The 26,450-nt window shown below is 41.6% G+C and overlaps 1 protein-coding gene across 1 annotated transcript; it reads left to right on the top strand.

The window, feature by feature from the left end:
- The first annotated feature begins 4,826 nt into the window (after nt 1-4,826).
- HHLA1 (HERV-H LTR-associating 1) lies at nt 4,827-22,860 on the top strand. Its single transcript, XM_036406981.1, has 17 exons — nt 4,827-4,965; nt 5,216-5,278; nt 9,448-9,556; nt 10,442-10,501; nt 11,545-11,625; nt 12,086-12,169; nt 12,265-12,348; nt 14,431-14,514; nt 15,056-15,112; nt 15,221-15,307; nt 16,070-16,162; nt 17,164-17,361; nt 17,884-17,955; nt 18,193-18,267; nt 21,489-21,645; nt 22,300-22,382; nt 22,606-22,860. The coding sequence occupies exons 2-17, from the start codon at nt 5,273-5,275 to the stop codon at nt 22,647-22,649; spliced, it is 1,374 nt and encodes a 457-aa protein (XP_036262874.1). The 5' UTR covers nt 4,827-4,965; nt 5,216-5,272; the 3' UTR covers nt 22,650-22,860.
- Nucleotides 22,861-26,450: the final 3,590 nt, after the last annotated feature.

Raw genomic sequence — 26,450 nt, 5'->3', positions numbered from 1 at the left:
AGTCATTAAACAGTTTTCTAAGTTCTGGACTGCTTAAATTTCTTGTTATCTAATCAGAGCTTTATGAGGATCTGTGTTTAAAAATGCCAAGTGCTTTATCACAACCTAACTTTGGAAACTCTCAAGGAGCAGTGCATAGTATTGTGTAAAAATCTCATGTATTGTAACTCACACACAGATAAGAAAATCACTAGGACTCCATGCCTCTCACTACTACACATTTTCATTATCTTCATGGCCCCTTTTTTATTTTCTCTTCTTTTACTCCCTCAAGAGCATACTTGAGTTCAAAAAAAGTTTCACAATATCAGACACTTCAAAAGAAAGTGTTTCCTACTTTAGTAAATACACAAAACATTCTTACTGAAAACAGTTTGTAGAGTTTAATGCACATTCTGTTCAGGAAGTTTTGTGATGTTAGTACCAATCTTAGCAATTGCTACATAGATAATACAAATTAAAGAAAAAGTTATATAAAGGACAGAAACTATTTTCAGTTCTAAATCTATGTTGTCTTGGTTTGGAAAGACAGGAATCTGCTAAGGAAGGCAGGAGCCTCCCCTGAAATGGAGAGTGTAAACCCTCCCCACCCCTCTGAATTACTATAAATTTTAAATTAAGGGGCTCTCAGGCAAAAATATGGGAGCAGGAAATAACAGTTCTTTAATAGGGAAAAAAAATAAAAGGATAAAATAAACAATGCAGTACCCTAGAACAACACTGACAGAGTCAGAACCCAACCTGACACCCTGTGGGTCAGGGTGTTGGTGGCAGTCCCCTTGGAAATGTGGCTGCAGCCCTCCTGAAGTGTCAGGTGTGGCTCTGTTGGAGCAGGGGGATCTGTAGAGAAGGATGTATTCCTCCTCTGAAGATCCCGTGGAAGAAGAGGCAGCTGCTGCTCCTCTGGGGAATCCAGTGGAGAAAAGCCATGCTGGTGTCTCAAAAACCTCTGGATTATATCTGGGTAGCAATGCTTGGCTCCTCCCTCTGGGCGGAGCATCTCACAATGGGATGTTATAGTTCTTATCAGTCATGCAGTGACATTCAATAGTCTGTTACCAGCAGATGTCCCCTCCCGAGGCAGGAGTGATTGTGGTCACTCAGAGAGAGAGATAAGGCAAACTGCTCACTTGATAAAGATAATCTGCCATACAGATGGTAATAGAATACATTTTGCCTTGCAATCTGGAACACATGTTCTGAATTGGGAAGGACGTTCTATGAGTGGAACAAATACAAGTTTTTATATATAACTATGTATTTGGAGTTCTACAAAGCAAAGTGCCGAGTTCTGCACTTGAGTCAGAACAATCCCCTGCAGTGCTCCGGGCTGGGGCTGAGTGACTGAAAAGCTCCCAGTGGGAAAGGCCCTGGGGTGCAGGCTGGCAGCAGCTGAGCATGAGCCAGAGTGTGCCAGGTGGGCAAGAAGTGCAATGGCAGCTGGTCTGCATCAGCAACAGCGTCCCCAGCAGGACCAGGGCAGGGATTGTCCCCCTGTGCTGGGCACTGGTGAGGCCACACCTCAAATCCTGTGTCCAGTTTTGGGCCCCTCACTGCAGGAAAGACACTGAGGGGCTGGAGTGTGTTCAGAGAACAACAGAGCTGGGGAAGGGGCTGGAGCACAAGGCTGAGGAGCAGCTGAGGGAGCTGGGGGTGTTCAGCCTGGAGAAAGGAGGCTCAGGAGAGTGTCACAATAGGACACGAAATGAACAACGTGCACAAGCTGAAACGTCCAAGGTAAAAAGAGCGTAGTTTATTCTCGAACTCCAATATTTATAGACTTTCAGAAGTGACCATGGATTGGAGGATGAAATTGCCACCTCTCCAGCCACACTGGTCAAACCAACAGTCCATCAATTTTCTCCTCCTCCAGAAAGGAATGCAAAACAATCATTATTTACATGAAAAGTGCATGAGAAACTCCATTCCAAAAATGTAAACATCAGAAGGCTTAGAAGAATTTAGAAGAACCTTGTCAGTCTCCACATCTGCCCAACAGGAGGCTGCAGCCAGGTGGGGTCAGTCTCTTCTCTCAGGTAACAAGAGATGAGAAAAGAGGAAACGGCCTCCAGTTGTACCAGGGGAGGTTTAGATTGGATATTAGGAACAATTTCTTCAATTGAAGGATTGTCAAGCACTGCAACAGGCTGTCCAGGAAGTGCCCAGGGAATCACCATCCCTAGAGGTAGTGCTGGGTTAATGGTTGGACTCAATGATCTTAGAGGTCTTTCCCACATGTAGTAATTCTGAGTTTCTTTATATAATTTTTCTTTTAGAAGATGAAATGTTATTCTACTCAAAAAAGATTGACAAAGAAACAGTAATACATTTAGAGAGTTGTCTTTAATAAAACTTGTGCCAAAAATAATAGAAGGATAAAATAGAAGGATATTGGAAAAATCTAAAATTAAAAATTTCTAGAACTAGTACATTTCTTAATAAAATAAACTAAATATCTTATAAAATTGTAATGGTAGAGGACTAACAGAGAAGTGTTGAAGTGCAAACAGTTTTTTCAGAACAAATGAAATGTACTCAATTGATACTTTTCTAAACAAAATTTATTTAATAATCATTCAAAGATGCTTTCATGGAAACCTTTGCCACAGTAAAATGAAGTATAACTGAAAATAAAACTTCAGTGCTCTGGAGTACACTTGGGTTAAGTTTGCTTCTTTGCACTCTATTTAAAAACAGCATTTCCTTCTCTCTTGCACATCAGCATTGGGTGAGAGAGACACAGCTGGATTTGTGTTTTCTAACCAGGTAAATCAGGCAGTTCTGTGAGGTGCTTTAGGTGCTACAGTGCCCCAGGTGCCACAGCTCATCTTTCAGGGCAGAGATGGTTCACAGGCCAGCCGGGCTGGAGGGTGGCCACACCTGAGGACACTGCCACCCCAGTGGCACACCAGGACAAGGAGCCACTGCCAGCCCAGGACAGAGCAGGTGGGAGGGGACACATGTTCATGCCACTGGCTGAGGTCACAGGAATGTATGGCTACTTACACATATTGCAATTTCTACAGAGAAATGTGTGCTTTTAACCACATCAAGGCCTAAGAAAAAGCCAGAAGGAAGAAATAGTGCTTTGCTTTCACTCTGTGCTCTCAGCCCTCAGAGAGATAGAGCTTCAACAGCCAGACTTCATTCTCTCCCTTCCTACCAGAACATCACACCACACTGTCTCTTACAGATAAATCACAGGCATTTCCTTGAATTTCTGTTTATTTAAATTGCATTAGCAGGCCCTTACCCTGTGCAACCTTCAGCAAATGGATGCATTTACTAGGTAATTTATGTGAATTGTATGTCTATACTGTGTTACTAAGAGACACTGAAAATGTCTTTTTTGTTTCCTGTTCTGGATTTTGGGATGCTGGTTATGGACACAGTGCTGCCACACAAAGGGATGCTGGAAAAAGGAGGCATGTAAAGACTATACTCCTGAGAAAGCTACTTGCCCAGAGGGATGTTCTGAGTGAGAACACAGCATTGTCCCCAAGAGTCAAAGTTGGGGCTGAACAAAAGCCCCCTCCCAGGTCACCTGGGCATTGCTCAGCAGCTGAGGAAAGTTAAAATTACAGAGTCCCAGGGTAAGACACAGCATGAGGCAAAACCTGCTGAAAGTCTAATTATCCTCACAGGCAAACATCAAAAGGCTGGAACTGATCCCAGCACACACATTTTCCTGGCTATACCTGTTTTTGTCAGCTGTTACAGAGAGGACTTTCATCCCAGTCTTCTGGATGTGCTATTGAGCAACTGGTAATTAAGTCAGTAAAAGTAAGTCTTGTCAAAGAAAAGGTGCTTCCATATTCCTCCAGCTGCAGCATTCAGTCACAAGTCTCAAAAATTTTCCTTTTTTCACAGCATTAAATTCCATACAGAATTAAATAATACTAGATGCAGTGACACCCCCCCACATAGTGTTTTTTTGTGAAAAACAGAGTGAATGAAAACAAGGAAAAATTGTGCATGCATGTGCACAGACATGTGGGCATCTTATAGACCAGCTACAGCTCTGGTAAATGTGGCTGCAGTTGCCTTGCAGCATCTGAAGTTCTTGGTAAAGGCAGGATTGTTAGGCAGACAGAGACACAGCTCAACCACACACATAAAATGGCTGCTAAAGCACTTTTTGTTTCATAAGTTGACTGTGAACCCACTTAGATTTCCTTTATTAATTGCTACAACGTTTTGAGTGGTTTCACAAGTTGAAACATTTGGTCGATTGTGATAAAATTACTGAATGGATGATCACTGGCTTTTAACCATGCTGCATCTAAACTCACTGATTTCAGAGGAATTCTTTCCAGCCCACTGGAGTAAATGGTAGCAGAACTTTGCTGACTGTTTCCAACAGTGATCTTCCCTTGGATACTACTGAACATCACTCAGCAGCCCTGAAATTGCCCTATGTCATTGCTCTGACCAGACCTGTCTTCCTTCCCCATCACCTCACCATGATTCCAGGCAATTTTTCCTGGATGTGACTCACATTTTATTCCTTTTGAGGTTCCACACTTAAGATACACTTCAGGTGTCATCTCTGCCCTCTTGACAATGTTCCTTGTCTGACCTGAAGGATGACTAAAGCTTTTCCAGAGGGGCTCACCCTTGCCTACTTCTCACCATCAAAGGTGCCATGGGTCTAATTGCAGCTGTTCCTTTAAAAGGGAAAAAAAATCCTCCACAATTCAATTCTACTGCCAAAAGGAGCTTCCAATCCCCACCTGACCTGCCACAGAGCCTTTCCATGCAGGATTCAACAGGCACTTTGTGTGCTTACGATTGTGTTACCTCTGGTTAGTCCTTCAGGGATTAGGATAACAATTTTCACAGGATTTTAAGGAAAGATTATCAAGTTTGTCTTCTCAAAGTTTTTCACAAAGTGTTTATTAACAACTGGCAATAACTTCCAGTGTTATATAGGCTCTGAAGATAATTTTTGTCATGAGAAATCAGGTAAGTTGATGTTAACTATTCCAGATCTTGGTGGTTTTGCTTGTACTTAGAGGAAACCTTTTCAGCTGTGCTATTAATGCTCAGTGGAAATGTAGCAAATTAAATTATTTTTTACTAAATGTATATTTATTGCATTATATTGCATTCTCACACAAATAAATCTGAACTTAAAAAGTAATTGTATCAATGTAATGAAGCGTGCAATTGTAACACGGGCATATTTTCACATTAACTTGAAATATTTCTTTAGACTTGGTGGATGATGGTGTGCTTAAAATGAGACATGACCTTTAGATGTTGCAACTGAATGCAGGTAAGGAAATTTGTACTCAAGGACTTTCCTCTTTTACTTCTTTGTTCTCTTGATTTCTGTTCTGCTCTGTTAAGCATGAAGACGTGAGGAAACTGCTTGAGATTGGAGTGCAGTATGTTGGTACAGGAAAAATGAAAACTATTTAAACTTCATGGTTACCTGCCACATTAAAAGGACTTCTACTGAAGCATAGCTAATAAACACATTGGTTTAAGATTGCTGTTAACCCAGAGTAACAGAGAGGGATTTAATAAGAGGTCTTCATGAGTGTATAAAAGTAATTTGAACTGGATTAAAATCTCCAATTCAGCAGTTCGGGGAACTCTGCATCAACAGTTCTAAATAAAATAGATTCTACTAATATCATCCAGCTTAAAATAAACAGAGGAGGATTGTTATAGCAGCTGAGCTGAAGGAGAATTTGTAACCAAAGGCTTGACCCTCAGCTTTTATCAGACAAATGTTTGGAAGGAAAACCTTCTCTGAGTCAGTTTATGGGATTTGTCTGCCTGCTCAGGGCTGTGAGGTACCTGTGGATCTCAGTATAGTCTGAAATGGAAATGGTGGTTTTGGTCTGGAGGACAATGAGGGTTTTTTATTTGCAACCTGGACATGTATTTCAGTCATAGCAGTGAGTCACTTCAAGAGAGATACAGTTGCAAAGTCATAAAGGCTCGTCCCTGATAAATAAAAATTGGATATTGAATAACCAGAGTAATGCAAATGTGACATGTATTACAAGAGTTAATATTACTAACATCTACATTGCTGAGAGATAAGATATTTCAGGCAACAGTTCTAGGAATAGTTGTCACACATGGTTTTGAAATTTGGTTAGATAGCATAAATTTCAGGGAGTTAATGCTGGAAAAAGATTTTGGGAAGAAACTAAAAGCTAATGCTTCAAATTTAAATCAAGTCTCTACCAAATAAAGAGCAAGGGTAGTTCACTTTGGAGTGATATCCCTGGTATTAAGATTTACCTGCAATTTCTTTTTAAGTATTTTGTGCTGGTCAGAGAACACACCAGTGCTAAAAATGGCATTCAGGCAAAACAAGCACTCTCATGAATAGAGGATTTTCCATCATTTTATAGCAACAGTACTCAGTATTTCTTTGCTAGAAGTAGAACAGGATGCGTCTTACTGTGATCCATCCTTCCATGTTATGTTTGCCTGTTGTCCCTATCATTAAATGTTTTGCTTGGCTGAGTCTGTAGTGTGATATGGCCAGGTAATGCCTTCTCTGAATTCCTGCTGGAAATCAGCACTACATGTGCAGAGAATTGTGTGTGTTGATTAGCACAGAGGAGCAGCTCAGTGGGGAGGACAGCAGGGAACTGAGAATTCAGGTGAGCAAGAAAGCTTCACCCAGTGTGTGGGGAATGCTTCCATGCACAATTTGCCTTGCTCTATTCTGTTTGTATTTTTACAGCTTTTCTCTCTCTCCTAAAATAGATGATCCCTTCATGTGTCAATCCTCTTGCCTTTTCTCTGTCTTTTAGGAATGTGTTCTCTCTAGACCCTGCTCTTACTTGCTACACCAAGTCCTCTGTTAAACGATTTTCCCCTGTTCTGCTGCCATGAACAACTCTGGTCAGTTTAAATAAATCAGCACTAAGTTAGATCTCTGATAGGAAATTATCTGCTATCTACCCTTTTACTTATGAACCTTTGTAAAACAGTTGTGCCTTCACATCAGTCTGTGAAATGCTCTCCCCAAGGATTACAGTGCCAGTGTGAGTCACTGGTGACCCAGGAGAGCCCACATTCCTCAGAGCAGGTCCTGGAAATCCATTTTCCTCATGGTGTATGAACACTGGCCATTGCTCTGTAGGGACAGATTGAAAATGGGGCAGGGCATGCCCTCTTCTCCCACCTCCTGGGTCTGGGTCTTTCACCTGCCACGCAGCCAAAATCCTTGTGCAGGGCAGAGGTGTGGGGTCATTCACCAGTCAGGGCTGCAGAGACCCTCAGGCTGGCCAGCCTTGCCCCTCAGGGACAGCTCAGTGGCAGCACTTCTGTTGTCTGTGTTTCCTGCTGGTGTCCCTTGGGTTGCTGTGCACAGGGACAGCACTGGCTCTGCAGCCTGGTCACTCCTGTGTGCATGGAACAGCTCAGAGAGGCTGTGGCCCCTAAACACTGAACCATCATCACAAAGCACAACTCATCCTAATGCAGATTTTGCAGAGCTAAGGTGACACTTCTCATAGTAGAATCAGAATTCACACAGTTCTATTGCAAGCAGCAAATCACCCCACTTCTCACCTCAAACAAAGACAGAACCCAATAGTTCCCCTTTAATAGGAGACTTGATTATCTAGATGCACCAGCCACCACAGACCCCTGCTCCAAATCACACGCAGTTACAAACCCCCCTTTACATGGTCACCCAACTCTCCACCTCCCAAAGCCTGCTCTCCCCAACAGCCACCTCCCTGCTGCTTTGCAAAGCACCATTTCCTCACACTCAGCTCCTCAGAGGAACATCTCTCACTAACTCCTCTCTATTTCATTGAGCCAAACCAAAGACAACAAAAAATTTATCCAGAGATGTGGGTTGGTTTTTTACCTATCTCCATCCAGACTACACCTGCACTGCTTTTATCACATCAGCTTGTGAACATGCTTGAGCTAACACATTGCTCTCCCCTAATTACAGAGTCCACAGATCCATTAAAAACAAAACAAAAAAACCCCAAAACATATTAAAAAAAAAAAACCAAAACAAAAACACCCAAACTGTTACAAGTCCCAGGAAGCTTCATAACACCAGAGTGGAAGCAGGGATAGCCTTGCCAGGGAGTCAGGCCCTGGGATTTTCATGACAGCAACATTTTCATGGTCCGTAGTCAAGCAGTTCACCAGATTCCAAATATTGTTGCAAGAAAAGCCAGGTTTAGGATTTTTAGTGCTAGACTTGTCCATGGGATACTGGACTCTGTCCATGCATAATTCCTCCATAGAAAGGTGATGGAGTATGAAGTCTGGGAATGAGATTTGGCCAACACTTTCTGCCTCAGTTCATTTCTCCTGCACATGCTGTGCAGAAACTATGGATGAGTCCAGGCTTGGGTCTGAGTAAAAAGGATTGGGCAGATGGGCTGAATAGGTAGGATGAACTGCTTGAAAGCTCTCAGAGCTTTGCTTGAATTAGCAGAGCTGGCACTTACACACTTTTGACTCATCAGACCAGCAAACACAGACATTTCCAACACAGAAATATTTAGTAGTGTTCCACCATCCCAGGAAGAGTCTCTTTAGAGCCACTAAATACAAATAAGCCATTTTTTGAATGTTTCAATTCTCAAAATGAAAAATATTTTAAATATGATGATAATAGTTTTTGAATCAAACAGTATCACCTTCAAGATATATATCACCTTCAACATTTTCTGGCAGGAAAATGTTTTTCTGCATACTTGCAAGATTAGCTACTCCAAGAGGATATTAAAAAATTTTGGGCTTTTCTTTCTTTTTTTTCTTTTTTTTGCTGGTTTTCATATCATCTCTCATTTTCTGACAACTACAGAGTTATTGACATGTTCTGATATTACAAACACAGGGGAAACATGAAAAGAAACCTTTTTTTTCCCCACCTCCCTAGCCATCTAATGAAATATTTGAAACCTGGAATGCAGCTCATAGTCTGAAAGGCAGAACACTGTTAATCCTTACCAAGCAGGTAGGCAAGGCAGCATGGACACAACTTGGTGATAATAACTACAGAAATACAAAACCAGGAATGATCAGAAAAGCAACATTTCTGTGACATTTCAGTTGACATGTCTGGTCTGAAACTAAACATAAGCAAATTTTATCTTGTTTTAGCAGAACAGCTTTAGGCACTTGATGTATCAGGTGCCTTTTAGGCACAGCTCATCCTGCCAGAGAAGAGGGTTGTGTTGACAATCTTACCAATTCTCCAGAAAAGCCAGTTAGGTAGGACTTGAAAATCATGAGGCACATGCTAAACTCACAGCACCCAGAGGCACAGAGGAATTGCTGATTGTGGGATTCTGTTCCTTTGTCATTTCCAACCCAATCTTTCTCTGCATCACAGAAATTGGGTATTTCTCCTGTGGTTAAATCATTCTGGGACAAGGGCTGGATAAAATTGCTCAATGCTCAAAATTTTACCACCACCAAGAGAGCATTTCTCTCTCCTAGACCAGCCAAACCTGCTGGAAGTCAGCATCCATCATGGAGGGGCTCTGCTGGCATGTGGCAGCCAAGATGAGCCTGGGGTTCCTGTGTCTCTTTCTGGTTTTCAGCACAGGTAAGGACAATGGGCTGATGCTCCCCAGGGAATTCCCCAGTGTATTCCCAGCTGCTCCCACAGCCCCATTCCCACATCTGTGGCAGGCTTGGTTCTTTCCCCCTGTACAGGCAACACTGAAGGGCTGGAGCTCCAGGGCTGTGTCACTCAGCAGAGCCGGGGATGCCTGTTCCTAAATCCCATGCTGAGAATCTGGAATCAGAAAGGTTTAAAAGGAAAGAGAGGGAAGGGTTAGAAGAGCTCCCACCACCTAGATTGTCAATCCAAATTTAGCTCTGACTAATTGACTAATACAGCTGATTAACACAACATCACAATTTATAAGCCTTGGATTATACACTGCCTACTGAGTATTTCTCCTTTGTAAACATACATAAAGGGGAACTTGGATGGGCTGAGAAGCTGAAGCTTCATAGGAACATGGCAGATTAGCATTTTCTAGCACTGACTCTCCATTGGAGAGCCTTTTGGATTACTCTTAGGAGGCACTCAGCTCTCCTCTGGCGGGATAGGAAACCTAAATCTCAAACACATATCTTCAACTTGTCCTGCAATCTCTCATTTACTGCTGTGCACCTCAGCTGGTCACCAAGTGATCCCAGAAACCCAGTCCAATCTCCTGAGTCCAGTTTCAGCCCATTCCTCCTGCAACACAGCTCTTGAGGACAGTCCTCAATTGCATGACTGCTCTGATTAACAAACATGCACAGAGAAGGGAAGATTTGTTTGGATTTGGCTTTATTTTACTCTGTACCTCGCAGCAAATTCTTGGTGCAAGCCCAGTGAAGACCTCTACAAATATTTGCTATAATATTTTTATTTTCAGTATTGAGGGGCAAGTTCAACAGGGAAAATTGTTTCTCAGTCTCTTTCTTCACTTTGCAGCTTCGTGCCTAAGAAAAGAAAACAAGAAAGAGAAGCAATTGGCAGTGCTGGCTACTGCAGGTAACAGGCAGCACATCAGGGGCCCCAGAGTCAGGGTGTTAATGGCAGTGGGAGGTGCTGGGCATGGAGGGGGCAGCAGATGGACCCTGCCCCTGCAGAGTCTGTGAGCCCCAGCCCACCCAATCCAGTCCCTGGCCATGTTAGCAACTGTGCTTCCCAAAATCTGCTCTTCTCTTTTTCCTTTCTCTCCTTCCCAGCTCTTCATTCCCTTTTGTTTTTCCCTTTCTCTCTTCTATGCTGTGGACAAGTGCTGCTCTCAGCCCTGGGGTGCAGCTTGGCTTCAAACTGGTTATAAATAGTACTGATGTCATTGGAAAATTGCATTTCTCCCCAAATTCAATTTTGTTCACATCTCAGCTTTCTGTGCTTCTTTTTCTGTCCTGCTCTGTTCTTCCTCTCTCTGTCATGCTCACACACACCTTCCTCCCTCACACAGACACTGCATTGCTCTGCTTCTGCATGACTTTGTGGGAGGGAAGCAAAAAAAAATCTTTGAAAAGACTTGGGGGAAAAACAAATAAGCAACAACAACAGAAATAAAACACATTAAGATAAAAAGAGTGATTTGGCTACAGCAAAATTTTCCTGTTGCAGCAAGCAGTATAGCGATCAATGTAGCTGAAAAACAAAAAAATCTATATTTTCATGCAGGTTTGGGGAAGGTGGAACCTTTCCTAGGCACTTTCTCTGCCTTTTGTGACCTGCATGGTGAGATCTGCTGCTCTGTTGGCAGCAAACACCCATTGCCCAGCAGGGGAGGGCACCAGCATGCCAGGGCTGGTGGGGTCCTGCAGCTGCTCAAGGCCATGGTCAAGGGCACAGCTGGCAGAATTTTGGCTCACCACTCCACTGTTGCTGTATCTTGCTATTTCCTAGACTCATCTCCGTGGTGGAATTTTACTTTCCCATCAGTGTTTTTTGGTACACCCCAAATGTACATAACCTGCTCTTTTTGGTTTTCCTGTTCTGGCAGATTTCTAGCACATATGAGCAGTGGATGCACAGCTGTTTCCTTGTGCCTTCATGCTCCCCTTTTCTTTCAGAGCTACCTGCAAAGTCCCTGGACCTGGCTGCTATTAACCTGACAGAGCTGGTGAACGGGATGCTGAGCACTGCACTCAGAGGTAAGGGGACACAGCTGGGCAGGTCACAGCTGCCAGCCCAGCAGAGCAGGAGAAAAGGCACTACAGGTGCTGGCAGGAAAAGCTGTAAACATGTGCTGTCAGCCTCCACAGTTGCTTCTAGGAGCATGTTACCTCTGTGCATTTATCATGCAGATTGCTGTCTACCCCAGAGAACTTGGAAATTAGTGTGGGTTTATATATAGACACAATATAATTACTTGTGGGATGCCTTTCAAAAGCACTTTCTAATCTAGTGTACATTTCAATTAAAAGAAAAACAAAAAGGAAGAAGCAATGCAAATGATCCTTCCTTCAGTGGAAATGAGAATGGACTGAGTGTGAGGCAGCTGTATCATACTGGCACCTTGGGAATCCTTTAGACACTAAATGAGCAGAGTCAAAACATGCTGTTCTCACTATTTATTCCCAGCAATAATAGCATGGACTTGTGTTTCTGCAGGTACCAAGAAACTCTTCTCTTTGCTGAGCATCACCTCTTACAGCTCATTTGCCTTCCACAAAGTGTCAGTCACCATTTACAACAGTGAGTGTTGGCTTTGTTCAGCTCTGGAGCAGCTTCTCTCCCACAGCCTGTGCCACAGCACACTGATTTTTTTTTTCCTCTGTCTCTCCCTCCAGTCTCTAATGCAAAAAATATTGACCCTGGCAAGTTCCCTGTGCACTACTGCTACTGTTTGAATAATGTGACAAATGACTTGACAGGTGGGTACACAAAAGAGGTTGGCAATTGCATGTGCTTAAGCTGAATTATTCCCTTTGGAGCTGAGGGCTGTAGTCTGAGTTCTGCAGACTTCATCCTTATGATTTCCAGCACCACACTGAGGCCAACACCCATAACTCACAAGGAGTGGCTGCTCTAAGTCCACAGCCTCAGTTGGCTGCAGCCAGTCTGGGATGGAGCCATCAGTCAAGTGACTGGTGTGGTTTGGCTGGCAAAAGGCCTCCCTTTCCTCCTTGGAAATACAAATTGCAGCACAGGAGAGACAACCAGCAATGCGTGGCACCTCACCTTGGCCACTTTTTCTCTTCTGAGAAAACCCAGAGGAGGTGAACAAGGGCTTCTCTGCACCAACAGAGAAACTTCCAGTTGTTATAGTAACTTCTTTGAGCCAGGTCTAATAAGCTCTCAGAGACCCATAACACACCTAAGATAGTTCAGCTACCCTTGGAGGCATAAAAATCAGCAGGATGGCTTCTGTTGCAGTGTTAGAAACAAAAAGGTTTACTAAAAGGCAAAATAACAAACAGAAAAACCAAGGCAGGTGCTAGACATTCTTGCTCCTGGTAAAACACTTTACAACAGACCTTGGTTTCTTTACTCATTTCCTTTTCTAGTTAATTGCCCAGGCAAGACTTTTTGGCTTGTGTCTTATTACCTATCTTGAAGTTTGAGGTGAAGTCTCCTGGGTCCTATGAGGTGTCTTTTCACTTAATGGAGGAGAGAAACTTCTGGGTTTCTTTCCTTTTAAGGGGACAAAGGATAGTTCTGTCACTCCATCAACAAGAGGCACACTCCTCCATCCAGTAACCTCAATGAGCCCAAGAGAAGGGAAAAGCAAGCACTAACATATTCATAGAACTGTTGAATGGACTACAGAATACTGTTGGGCAAACCCTTCACCTAAAATCCTCATTCACACCCCTGATTTCACAGAGTTTAACATTTCAGGATGCATCTGAATGCTTGGATTCTTCAGCTGGTTAATGCAGGGCATCAAGAGTAGATCAGCAGCTACAGACCAGGCTCCACACCCTCTATGCTACACGTGGTGACCCTGCACAAGCCACAGTGGCTTTGATGGCTTTCTCTGGACCACATATCTCACAAGCCTTTGTGGATAACTACCCATTGTTGTTCCATTTCTAGAGTCCCATACTGTTGTTATCAGATCTCTAGAGTCCATACCTCCTTGGTGCATTCTTATGGCTGCAGATCTTCACAGCACAGACTCCTTCTTCTGCATATTGCTCTTTCTCAGTTCAGGGCTCCTTCAAGGCTCTCCCTGACTGGCTAACCCACCCCTTTTATCCCAGTTATCTTCATTGGTCACAGCTGCAGCCCATTGAGGGCAACCGGGACCTCTGGGGCAAAGCCTCTATACAGATATTCAAATACAATACTTGTGTTTTGCTAGGACTCAAAGGCCACCTCTACTATAACTACCCAGTTTGCCTTGGAAAATAGCAGAGAAACTTTAATTTTTGTGCTGCAATCCCAGAATATCTTGGGGATTGGAGCATTCTCCAAAGCAGTAAAAATTCAGGTCTCAGGTCCATCACTCCCTAAGTGAGAACAGTGACCTTTTACTGCTAGGAAATACCACTGCAACACCACCAGCCATTTCTTGGGCTGACAACTGAATCATGAGGCTGTCTGAAGCAGATCCCAGAGGAAAAAAATCCAATGCCTATTGGAAGGTCCCACACAGCAGACAGGCAACCACAGCAGGGAAAGCCTGCAGACTTCAGTTCTCCTTCTACATTTAAGCAGACTAAATAGAGCATTACTCTAAAATGTTCTCTGGAACAGATAAATTCCATTTAGGTTTTTTTTTTTTTTAGACACAATGATATCATTTTGGATACATCTTTGAAATATACTTCTGCAGTATTCTTGTGGTTTCTTCAGTTCACACCAGCAAAATATTTTAACCTTTAAAATATTTTAACCTTTGTCATGTATGAGCATATATCTAAAATATCATCACATAAGACTGCATTTTTGACTTGGAATACATGATAGGATATGTTTTCAATAATAAACTTTCTCTATTTGTTGTCTAGATTTTACAGCTCTACTTGTTGATATCATTGGAAACTCCACCAGTTATCTCACAGAAATTTTCAAATCCACTTCTATTCTCTCAGGTTTGCATTTTCTTTGAACATTTATCATTGTCTTATCATTTACTCCTAGCATGAAAACAACCATAAAAATGTGGATAAAAGCCTATTGCTCTTACTCAACAGCATTTTTATTGCAACACATGGAACAAGATATATATATAATTTGAATGTGTGTAATATAGAGATGTACCTGTTTCTACGTTATGTTGTTTGAATGTTTTATAATTAATTACTAAAATTGGTGGGTTTGAGAATTATTATTACATACTGATATTTGAGCAACAGAGAATAAGTATGGGCTATTTTATCAGAAGATTTTTTTCCATATAAAAATGCTTGTAATTTAGAATTTTAATTAGATAGAAGTTTTTCCCCCTGAAGATACTAACATTTGGATTTGATGGTAGTTTGAGATTTTTGTCAAAAATTAGATCAGAAGGAACATACTTGGTCAGCTGCCATAGCCACATGCCATTTTCTGTTTGTGTTTTCAACTGTTTAAGATAATTCCACATAAGGAAAACTGGTAACAATGTTCTCTTTTATGATTTTTGCTTTTCAGTGCGTCAGAGCAATGACTCTGATTGTATCTACATCTGTGTGATGGCAGGGCAGACAGGTAAAAATGAAAATCATTCCACCCAACAATATTGCCCTAGTTTTCCTCAGTGATGACTTATACTGGAAACAAACCTTTGTTGATATTTGTAAGCATTTCTATTTGCAGGGAAAAATCTGTCTGATTTTTTGGAAATACTGGATAAGTCTCCTGTTATTAATTATACATTTTCCAGTAACACATCATCTGACCTGGGTAAGTACATCCTGGGCAATAAAAGGAAACAGGAACCACAGTGAAAATCATGTCCATATTGCTCTTGCAATGAGAACTCCATCCTCGTTTCCACTACTATAAATATTATTTTATTTTTTATTATTGCTTATATATTTGCATAATATTATGTATTTGGTTATAGTTAGAATCATATTTTATATTGTTGAAAATTTAATACAGTAATTATATCATAAATGTAAGTAAATTTTACAAATCTTTAAATTATTTGTTACAAGGTCTTCTGGTGGAGGAACAAACAAAACCTGCTGGGATGAGAGCTTTTAGAGAATTCAGCATTGGGCTGGGGAGGGTCTCTGGTGCTCCTAAATCTAACTGGGTGCCTTCCATAGCTCTCAGAACAAATTACCTCCTACATGAGTTACATTCAGAGTGCAGGTGAGCACATTCAGTCATTGTCCTGTGTGGCTCCTCCACACAAAACTGCTTTGCCAGTTTGAGCTGCACTTCAGGTGCTCACCTTTCACTGTTGCCCATCACTATCTCCCATTTTCAAGGACAGATTAATGCAGGCAGACTGAAATCAGCGGCAAGTTGTGCTGAAAGCTGTGGGGTGTTTCTCCTTTTAAAACCAAACAAAAACAAAAGGACACTTGGCCAAAACCCCCTTTAATTAGAAACAACAGCTGCTACTATGGTAGCAGAATCTGATTTCTTTCCGTTTTCTCACACAATATGCAGTGGATAGTGAATACTCTAACCTTGTCTTCTCATACCTCCAAGACCTGGATTTGATTTTCTCAAGTTTTGTGAAGTTGCAGGAAGACCCAAACAAGACACTGGATTCATCAGCAGAACATGTGTGGACATTTAAAGGTGAGCAAATATTGTCAGACCCAAATTTGTGTTCCCCTTGATTAAAGTCTTGACAAGTGATGTTAAGTCCAAATAAAGAGTAGCATAAAATTTCTCTGAATCAGCAAATGATGCCAGTAGTGCATTGAAGAGCTGGAGGATAGAGAAACTCTTGTGAAAAGCCATTTTTCCAGAAAAAATAAGTTTTCTAAAGAGGCAGGGAAGAAGAGAAAAACTGGTTGTTGGTTTCAAACTAAAAAATAAGATTATTTAAACTATTTCCTCTTACTTTCTATGGATTTTTCTTGTATTATTCTCTACTTCTTTATATGACATTCAGTTGTACTTGAGCATTTCATAAACTTTAGTGCATTTAACTTTGCTGCAGGGCTACAAGATAGAAAAGTGCTCTGCCCCATTTTGGAAGCCAAAAAGCAAGGCTTTGCACCTGCTAGCTTGTAGTAGAAATCAATAGAAATTCTGACCTTGACTTCATACGTCCTTGTCACTGCAGCTGCATCTGTCTCCTACAAAATGCCTGCATTTCCTGTAGGCAGTCTGCTGTCCTTTATAAATATTTTTAATTTCCTAAACCACATGCCCACCTTTGTTATCTCTCATATCCACGAGTGTCAGTTCTCAAACTGCAGCGTCTGCCCTCCAGTACCTGCCTGCTCACCTTGCAGACAGACAAAACCTTTCTCCCTTTCTATTGTAGTGGAGCAGTTCAGGAAATTAAGCACAAATTATGTCAAGAAAAAACCAAAACCCTGCAGGAAAATTTCAGTTTCTTTCTTTGTTTATGAAAACTCACACATTAAAATGTTCTCAATTAAAATTTCAAACATTATTGGAACTCCCTGTATTTCCAAATTTAAAACGAAATGGAGAAGTGCCTGCTCAAAGTGGCAGAGAAGCACTCAAGGGGTAGATGGCCATTTTCTGGGTGTGTTTTAGATATTATTCTCCCCCAGTCTGTGGCAGTTGCTGGTGCCCTTTCTCTGTGTCTCTTGCTTCTCCAGCTACCCGGATCCCTCTCGCCCAGAAAGGAGGGGGAATCCCCACCACGAAGCTCCCGCTGTGGCCAAGGACAGTTGGAGCCAAAGGCTCGTGGTTTCCATCACCCCACGTGGATGCTCCCAGGCCCCAGGGCATGGCCAGACCCCCCCTGAGCCCTGGGGGGAGCCTGGCCCCATCACCAGCCCCGCAGCCCAGCCCCAGTGAGTATGGCCAGGAGCCCTGGAACCTGCCCTAGCCCACTGCTCTGGGGTTTGGCCAAGTGTCTCTGAGTGGAGGTTGGAGAGCCCTTCAGGGACACCCACTCTGGGTCACCAGTGACTTCATTACTTTATTGCAGAAATGTCAAAATCAGCTGTAGGTTCCATCCTGTAGTTTCTTATCTTTAGGGGGAAAACGTGATCTTGCTTCCCACAAACACCTCTGCCACTTGGATCTTCCCTCGCATTTAGCTCCAAATTTGGTGAGCAGACCTGTGAAAAAGCAATATAGAAATGCTTCTTTTGCCTTCTTGATGCCTTTTTGAAGCCCTGCCCTTCCCTAGACCACAGGCTATTCAAGTTCTATTCAAGTAAAGATTTTGTCCATCCTATTTCATCCTGGCATTTTTATATGTCACTGGCAGTACGGGGTGAGGGACTCTGGCTGTTTGGCTGTCTCATACCTAGCAATTCTTCTCAGTAGACAAATAATGAATACAAGGAAGGGTGTCTCTGTTCCCACAGCTGACACGTCCATGTTTTGGGTGCAGACAGTGTCTCCACAAGAAGCCAGCAAAGTGATGCAAACAGAGCCAGGTAAGACTGATCTGGGATAGCAGCAAAGTGTGTCATTTGGCACACTTATGAAATAGAAAGTAATATACAGAAAAAGATGACTGATAATGTGTTTGTGCACCACTGTCCATGTAAATGTTTATTAATGAACTGTCAGTTCAGGGTTAGTTTTTTTATTCTTTTCTGCTGCTCCTTCAATCAACCTGCCTTTTTGTTTCAAGGTGTCAAAGCAAGTTCTGTTCTTTTGCCTCCCCCCAGATTTGCCCTCCACAGTACTGTCTCTGCCACCTTCCTACCGACCTGGTGTGACACTGAAACTGTACTCAGCTACCAGTGAGTAAATGCACCTCATGCAGCAGAAACAGCAGTGTGTTTGCAAGTCATGCTAGATAGAAACATTCCCATGCAGAAAAAACATACATGGATTATTACCTTGTGATAGTTTATGTATGTGAACCACCCCCAATGTCCAAGGGACTGCTTCCCATTTGCTTGTGAATTGTACACAACTGCAAATTCAAAACATAGATTATATTTTGGTGATAGAATTAACATAGGCACTTTGTGGGTCAATTTTAGCATAGATTGGTTATTGGAGAATTAATTCTTAAAAGTCATTTTAAAAAAATGCTTTAAATCGCATCATAAATAAAATGATGAAACCAGCTCATGCCACAAGAAACCCCCAGAATTGTTCTGAATTTACAATACTGCAAACTACTTCCTCAGCTAAAAAAGGATCATCATCAGCTAGATTTTCATGAAAGCTCAGAACTCATCTGCTTGTGTTTCTGTATGGTGACTGTCTAGGAGAAGCATAGATGCTGGGTAGAGCAAAGATAACATATCAGACTGACCTCCAGGGGTCTTCAATATCCTTTAGGTTTGATATTTTAGATAAAACCAGAAAAGGCTAAGGATCTAAAATGCTGGGCAAATCACTTTCATTTTCATGGTCATCTTTTTAGCTGTTATGATGCTATTTAATTCTGAAATCAGATTTATTTTTCTCTCATCTTACTTCTGTTTAAAGAGCTCCAAACACCAGAGTCCTCCTCTGGTGTACAACACTGTAGACCTTGGAGAACCTAGGATGCTTTGAAAAGGCTGGAAAACATGGATTTCAGTGAGATGGGTGAATTGGAGTCACCAAATGCCTCTCTGTGAGAAGCCATGGAGGCACAGGCTGCCTGCCTGGTTCTAACAATCACACATTTGGGGAAATAAATCCAGCTGTGGGATCCTTAAGTAAGAAAGGGCATCCACATTGTTCTGAGGGATGACTCATTATTCCAATAATTCATTTCTTTAATCACAGAAGTGAGTGCCAACTAATAAAAGATGTAAATGTGCATATTAGAGCATGCAGGGAGGGATATTTTGAGTCTGAATCATTCACAATAACCGTAACATTGGTCTTCACTGGCAGCAAAATTTAATCTTTGTGCCACAGGATGGGACAAAGATTAAATCTCAGTGTCACAGGGATGTGATATTGAATTAATAAAAGAGCTGTCTGTTTATTGCAAAAGTTGGACACTTCACTGCCCCTGACAATAATGTGGCAATTTGAAACACACGGGAGGAAATCTCTGCACAGCAGCTGTGGTTCTTGCCTTTTCTGGTCTCTTGACTAATTCAATCTCTTAAGAAAGAGAATTTTTAGAAAAGAAAGTTCTGAAATAAATTCCTACTTTTATTTATCTTTATGAGCTTATGCCTGAACACAAAAAAATACATTTCACAGTAGAAATTCATTACAGAAGAGGTATAAAGCATTACTATGAATGGGTGAAAATTTAAATTTCAATGATATGATGTGAATATACTATGCAATCAAAAAATTAAATAGAAAATTAATTGAAAAATTATTTCATCATTAAATAAATACAGTATTATGCAAATACAGTCTTAATTTAAAGTGATTGTCAAAAATGAAAACCAAATCAATTTCCTTAGCTTTCAGCATTTTTGTTTGACTTCTCTTTCCCACATAGATGATTTCAAATTGAAATTGCCAACGTTCAATTTGCAGCTAGATAAAAGTATATTTCTTCTGGCAAAACACATAGCTTGAGGAAAGCATTTAATACCTGGTTGGCAGGATAGGAGGACCCACTTCTGTGGAGGCTGAAATTTGTAGGAGGGAGGCCTTTTAATTATTCATCAACTTTATTATTTCTCATCAATTTTAACATTACTTTTCAGGGACAACTTATTTTAAAGCCTCATTGTCCCATGCTCTGATATTTGGTTATTAAAATGAAGTGTGTTTACTTAAGCAAGGAATCATTAATTTTTCATTTACTCTATGTAAAAGAATATCAAGGTGTGTCAAATGCTATTAAGTGGACAAAGCCTAATGACATTTATGTGAAATTGCTGGGGTGAAGAAAAGTGGGTCTCCCTCTTGCCCATCTCTGCTAATTTCACCTGATATTTGTGTAGTGCCTTTGACACAGCTGGCTTTCAGAGCAGCCTGTGAGTTTGGGAGCTGCCAGTGTCTGTGCCCTACTCCTCACATACTCCTGCTATCTTGGTCAAGCACTGCCAGGAGAGAAATAGTTTCATAGCAATGAAAATAGTTTCTCTTTCAGGTTGGTATAGCCTTGATTTTCCTCCTGCCCAAGAATGCCATTTTATATTAAATTTCTTGTCAGCACTAGATGACTCAAGCTTATTTCAACAGAACTTCATTAGTCCAAATTTAACCTTCATAACCTCTGCTATCACATAACATAGCATTGCCCAGAGCTATAAAGTGTGTGAGACATGTGAACCTGGAAATGCAATTACACTGTCTAAGGGGATTATACTCAGCAGGTAAGGTAGGTTATCCACACATGGCCAAAGCCTGCTGCTACTTACACAAAAATGGAAAAAATAGTTGACAATCACACCATGGCTGTCCTCACTTTTCCCTTCCTTCCTTCCTTCCTTCCTTCCTTCCTTCCTTCCTTCCTTCCTTCCTTCCTTCCTTCCTTCCTTCCTTCCTTCCTTCCTTCCTTCCTTCCTTCCTTCCTTCCTTCCTTCCTTCCTTCCTTCCTTCCTTCCTTCCTTCCTTCCTTCCTTCCTTCCTTCCTTCCTTCCTTCCTTCCTTCCTTCCTTCCTTCCTTCCTTCCTTCCTTCCTTCCTTCCTTCCTTCCTTCCTTCCTTCCTTCCTTCCTTCCTTCCTTCCTTCCTTCCTTCCTTCCTTCCTTCCTTCCTTCCTTCCTTCCTTCCTTCCTTCCTTCCTTCCTTCCTTCCTTCCTTCCTTCCTTCCTTCCTTCCTTCCTTCCTTCCTTCCTTCCTTCCTTCCTTCCTTCCTTCCTTCCTTCCTTCCTTCCTTCCTTCCTTCCTTCCTTCCTTCCTTCCTTCCTTCCTTCCTTCCTCCACTTCCTTCTGCCACTTCTTTCATCTCCTTCCTTCCACCCCAGAATGGCATTTTCAGGGATATCCCTTATTTGTTGGAGTAGGGGAGCCATTTCTTTGGAGACCATATCCCAGCCAAGGCAGAGCAGGAGATGTGGTGGCACAAGCCTTTGGGCCGGCTCAGAGCTGTGTTTTGTCCTCAGGGTGCCCACAGGCGATGCTCAGAGAGCCCCGTGTCACCTCCCCTCCTGTCACCCTTGTGGTGCAGAAGATCAACCCCTGTGTGATGGAGCTCTGTAGGTTCTTTCAGCTGTGCCTCTGTGTTGGTCAGAGAAGATATTCCAGAAAGGAAGCCATGAGGTAAAACCTGGCACTATTTTTTCTTTCTCTGTCTGCTTAGAATACTCCTTCAGGCTTTTTGTTCCCAAATGACAATTTTCAATCACCAATGATTATTTTGGAGGGTCTGTGGCCACTGGCTGAGATCCAAACGTGTCCCAGTGCACTGATCAGTACCTGATCTGGCTTCAGTATTCCAGCTAAGGGGAAAAAAGCCCAGCTGCATCTTTCCAAACATCTAATGGCATCACTGAGGTTGGAATCTAGCTTTTTATTTCCATATTTAGTAATAGCAGCATGATATTCTGTGCTTATCATGGAATTATAGATTGGTTTGAGTTGAAGGGGATCTAAAGACCATTTATTCCAACTCTGCTGCCATGGGCAGGGACACCTTCCACTGGACCAGGCTGCTCCAAGCCCAATCCAACCTGACCTTGAACACTTTCAGGGATGGGGCACCCACAGCTTCTCTGGGCAACCTGTGCCAGTGCCTCACCACCCTCTCAGTAAAGAATTTCTACCTAATATTTAAACTGAACCTGCTCTCTTTCAGCCCAAAGCCATTCCTCCTCACCTTATCACTCCATGCCCTTGTCCAAAGTCCCTCTCCTTATGAAAGACAACAAGCCTCTTATCTTTAACTGCATCTCCTATCTGTAACTCCATCTTCAGATACTGTGTTGAATATTATTCCTGGTTTATGAAAAATGCAAGTTATGTCTGCGAAAGAGTCAAAAGAGTTGCTTACTCCCACAGTAAGTACATTTTCACTTTATATCTCTACATCTCTACATACGTTGTCATGAAGATATAAAAAAGATTTTTGCATATCCACAGAATATTTGCTGTCTGTCATCAGATAGCTATTTTATCTGATAATGATTTTTAAAGGATTAAACAAATTATTTTACCTTCATGCATGTTTTAATATTTTCTTGTAAAACCTCTTCTAACTAATATTTTCTTGTGTTCTTCCAGCATTAAAGCAAAAATGCCTTAAAAGCATCTGTACATCACTTTAGAGCACTGAGAAATTTTGCTGCAAGTTGGAAGACTGGTGGCAGTTTTAGTTTTCTTTCTGATTTCTCGGTGTAAAAATCAGAAAGCAACATGTTATTTGTAAATATTTGAAATCAGACAAGCTATTAACCAGATGTTAACCTAGAAATGTCTCCTCCTCCAAGTCATTGTAAAAATAATGTCTAAAAACCAGAGATTTTTATACAAGTGATGTAGCTGCAATAAAAACATTGAAAGTCTTTAAAAATCTTATTTTATAAAGGATGTTTACATGGCTGGCTAATGAATGCAAATAGTTTCTATTTATTTTATTGACATTTGAGACAAAGTAATCAAAATTAACAAATGCAAAGTAATTTAAAAGCAACCTGAAATACTGAAGACAAGCAGAACTCTCTGGTGTTAAACACATGCAGATTACCTTCTAAATCAAAAACTTCCATTACTTTAGCAATTCCTGTTGTGCAGTGTCAACCCAGGAAGTGACAGGATCTCTTGTACTTTGAGATGTATTTGTGTGAGCTCACCAGGATTCACAGAAACATGGAATTATAGAATGGGTTGGGTTGCAAGGGACCTTAAAGACTTTCTACTTCCAACCTCACCAGATCAGGTTGCTCAGGGCCCCTTCCAACCCAGCTTTCATTTCCTTGGTATGCAAGTCTGGTGAACTAAAAACCAGTTCTAGAAAAAAATGAAAGAATAACCAAATCAATTACATGATCCCATAGTTTTCTATGCATTATGCTACATATACCCAGAGTATGTCATCAAGCCATTAATACTGTTTTTAAATAAGAAGTTTATTTGCACTGCTGCCCATTGATATTTCACTGAAGGGAGATGTTCAAAGGCAAAGCCAAGGAGGAAAGTGACAATATAAGCAGTGCTGACCCCAGGGACAGGTGGGATGCAGTAGTTCTCTTCCAAAATACATTTTGCTGTTGTGCTCAATAGTGTGAGAGAAGAACTTCTGTCATGTCAAAGAGCAGGATAGATTGGAGTGGTACCAATTTCAGCAGATATTGAAAGTTAGGCCAGTGAAATAAATAGGAATGTTAATAAAGTGAGCATGTGCTGGAAATACAACATGCTGCTATCCAGAACCTCAACAGCCTGAAGAAATGGGCCAACAAGAACTTCATGAAGCTCAAGAAGTGCCATCACATGGCCCTGCCATGCTGTGGGAGATCTCACCCTGTTGCAGCAGCCTCAGCCTGTGCCCATTGTCTCTTGTTGTGTCATTGGGCCCTGCTGGACAGAGACTGGCTCTGTCCCCTTTGCACCCTCCCCTCAGGTGTTTACTGGATTGATGAGATCCCCCAAGGGATTGATGAGATCCCCCAAGGGATTTATGAGATCCCCCAAGGCTCCTCTAGGGAAGAGTCACAGCTCTCTTGTCCCCTCCTCATGAGAGACATTCCCTTCATCATCTCTGTGCCCTTCTCTGAACTGTCCCAAGTTTTCCATGTCTGTCCTATACTGGGAAGCCCAGAACTGGACACAGCCCTGCAGATGTGGCCTCAGCAGTGCAGAGTAGAGGGGCAGGACCCCTCCTTCCACCTGCAGGCAGCACTGTGCCCAATGCAGGGCATGCTGAGCCCTCTCTGTGCAAGGGCACACCTCTCACTCCTGTTCAACCCTGTGTCCAGCAGGACCCAAGGTCCTTTTCTAGCAAGCTGCTTCCCAGATAGGTGGCCACCAGCACATCTTGGTGTATGAGGCTGCACCTCTCCAGGTGCAGGACTTGGCACTTCTTGTTGAACTTCATGGAGTTCCTGTTGAGGTCCTGGATGGCAGAGTGACCCTTTGAAATGACAGTCACTCATCCCATTGAGTGTCACCTGCCAGCCCTCTGAGGATCCATTCTGCCCCATCATCCAGGCCATTCATGGAGATGTCAGGCAGGGCCGGATCCAGCACTGGCTGCTGGAATGCACCACCAGGCATTGGTGTGCCACTGGCCACCACCCTTGGCGCCCCAGCAGTCCATTTTCAATCACCTCCCCAGGCACATCCAGCTCAGATATCAACAGCTTCTCCATGAAGATTTTACAAGTGACCGTGAAAACCTTTTTTCCCGAAAACCTTGTAGGTCGCAGAGTCAAAGGGCCTTTTGCTCATGTAAGAATTTGTAAAATTCCCAATTGTCAGACTTCTCACTTCTCCATGCTGCAGTTCAGTGGGCAGTTGGTCTCTGTTGATGGACTCTGTGAAGGGTAGCTGTGTCTGGCCCTGGCAGAAAGCACACCTTCTGATGAAAGGCAGCCTGGCCCAAGCTCACTGAACCTTCTCCTGCATTTCACTCAGCCTTGGATCAGAGCCACCACGGATAGATTAAAGAAGACTTCCCAACCCTGAGGAATGCCAGTGTTTAAAGCTGTGTAAATTCTCACTCATCTTTCATCACCAAACACTACCTCTTGCTAAGCCATTAAAGCCACATTCACATGCCCAAGAGATTTTGGGAGTGATTAATAACAATGGGATGACTGTTATTTAATTACAGCCAAGAGTATTAGGGAAAGTTATTATATGGTGAAGGCACCTGCAGAACAGACTTCTCAGTATAGATCCTTTACATGGCTGGAGCCATATTACAGATACACTGGGCATAAAGACTCCAAGGAATCTCATGGCAGAATTAATTAATAAATGTTGAAGTGGGTTTGATAAAGGAAAGGATCACATGGGTGAGTTCTATATCCAAGTGGGTATAAATAAGTTAGTTAGTACTGGCTTTGCTGATATTCATTTGTCTTCCATCCAGTTGCTTTGGGATAATATCCCTCAAGGTAAGTTTTTCTGGATGTTCTCTATAATAAGGGAAGCAAGAAGAAAACAATGTAGAATAAGCTATTTGTGACTTTGGAGTAATAGACAAAAAATATAGGCAAGAGATTTGGGAAAATAGACTATAAATATTTAGAGCTGTTAGATTTATAATCTCACTTCCTGATAAAATATTACAATATTTTCTAATAGAAATTAATTCCATATTTGAGTTCAGAAAAGCAAATAATAATAAGCAGGTACATATATGTGTGTGTTCATTTCTTTGGCTGTAAAAAGCCATATGCCTGACTTGTTCTAAACTTAAAGTAATTTATGACTGTAGTTAAAAACCAATCTGTCATCTTCCATTTAATGAATACTGGTACAACACATTGAGAAGAATTTTTTACACACATTTCTTGAAGATCTCCAAATTACATCATATTTCTCATTAGGAAAAATTATGATATATTAGATGAGTCTCAACATAGATTAGAATAAATGTTTGACTACAATTTTTTGTGATTTGAAACAAATTTAATGGATTGTGGATAAACTGAATTCCATAGATGTAACATCAGAATAACTTCATTTACACAGTGTTTCACAATATCTTCATTTGAACATAAGAATTGTTTGACCATTGTATGAGATGAAGGAAGATGTGAAAACTGTTTGCAAAACAAAAGAAACTGCAAGTGCACCATTTTATTGCTAAATGGCAGCTGAGTCTGTTAACTCAAAGCAATACCAAAGTAAATATTGTTAGTCAGACTTTTAGACAACATCGGTAAAATAAGGATATATAAGGCTCATCATTCCTGTAATATGTGCATTTACTATGATAAGGGTAAAAACTGAATTTTATCAAGCAGAAATATATCCAGGCTACAAAAGAATGATTTCCCAAGATGATGTCTTGCCACTCTCAGATTGAAGAGATAACATTCTGTCTAATATTTTACTTGACTCACCAGGCACATCAGTCTGCTGTGTGACTTTTTTCTTGTCTTTGGATTAAACAAAAA

This window comes from Molothrus ater, chromosome 1, assembly GCF_012460135.2.
Source record: "Molothrus ater isolate BHLD 08-10-18 breed brown headed cowbird chromosome 1, BPBGC_Mater_1.1, whole genome shotgun sequence".
Lineage (NCBI taxonomy): Eukaryota > Metazoa > Chordata > Aves > Passeriformes > Icteridae > Molothrus > Molothrus ater.
This window is presented reverse-complemented; position numbering and strand designations above follow the sequence as displayed.

What these genes read in the sequence shown, in the direction of transcription:
- HHLA1 (XM_036406981.1), top strand. An exon ending in TGTGACAAATGACTTGACAG is followed by an intron (nt 12,349 to 14,430) that starts GTGGGTACACAA and finishes TTTGTTGTCTAG; the next exon opens with ATTTTACAGCTCTACTTGTT. An exon ending in AGTGATGCAAACAGAGCCAG is followed by an intron (nt 17,956 to 18,192) that starts GTAAGACTGATC and finishes GCCTCCCCCCAG; the next exon opens with ATTTGCCCTCCACAGTACTG.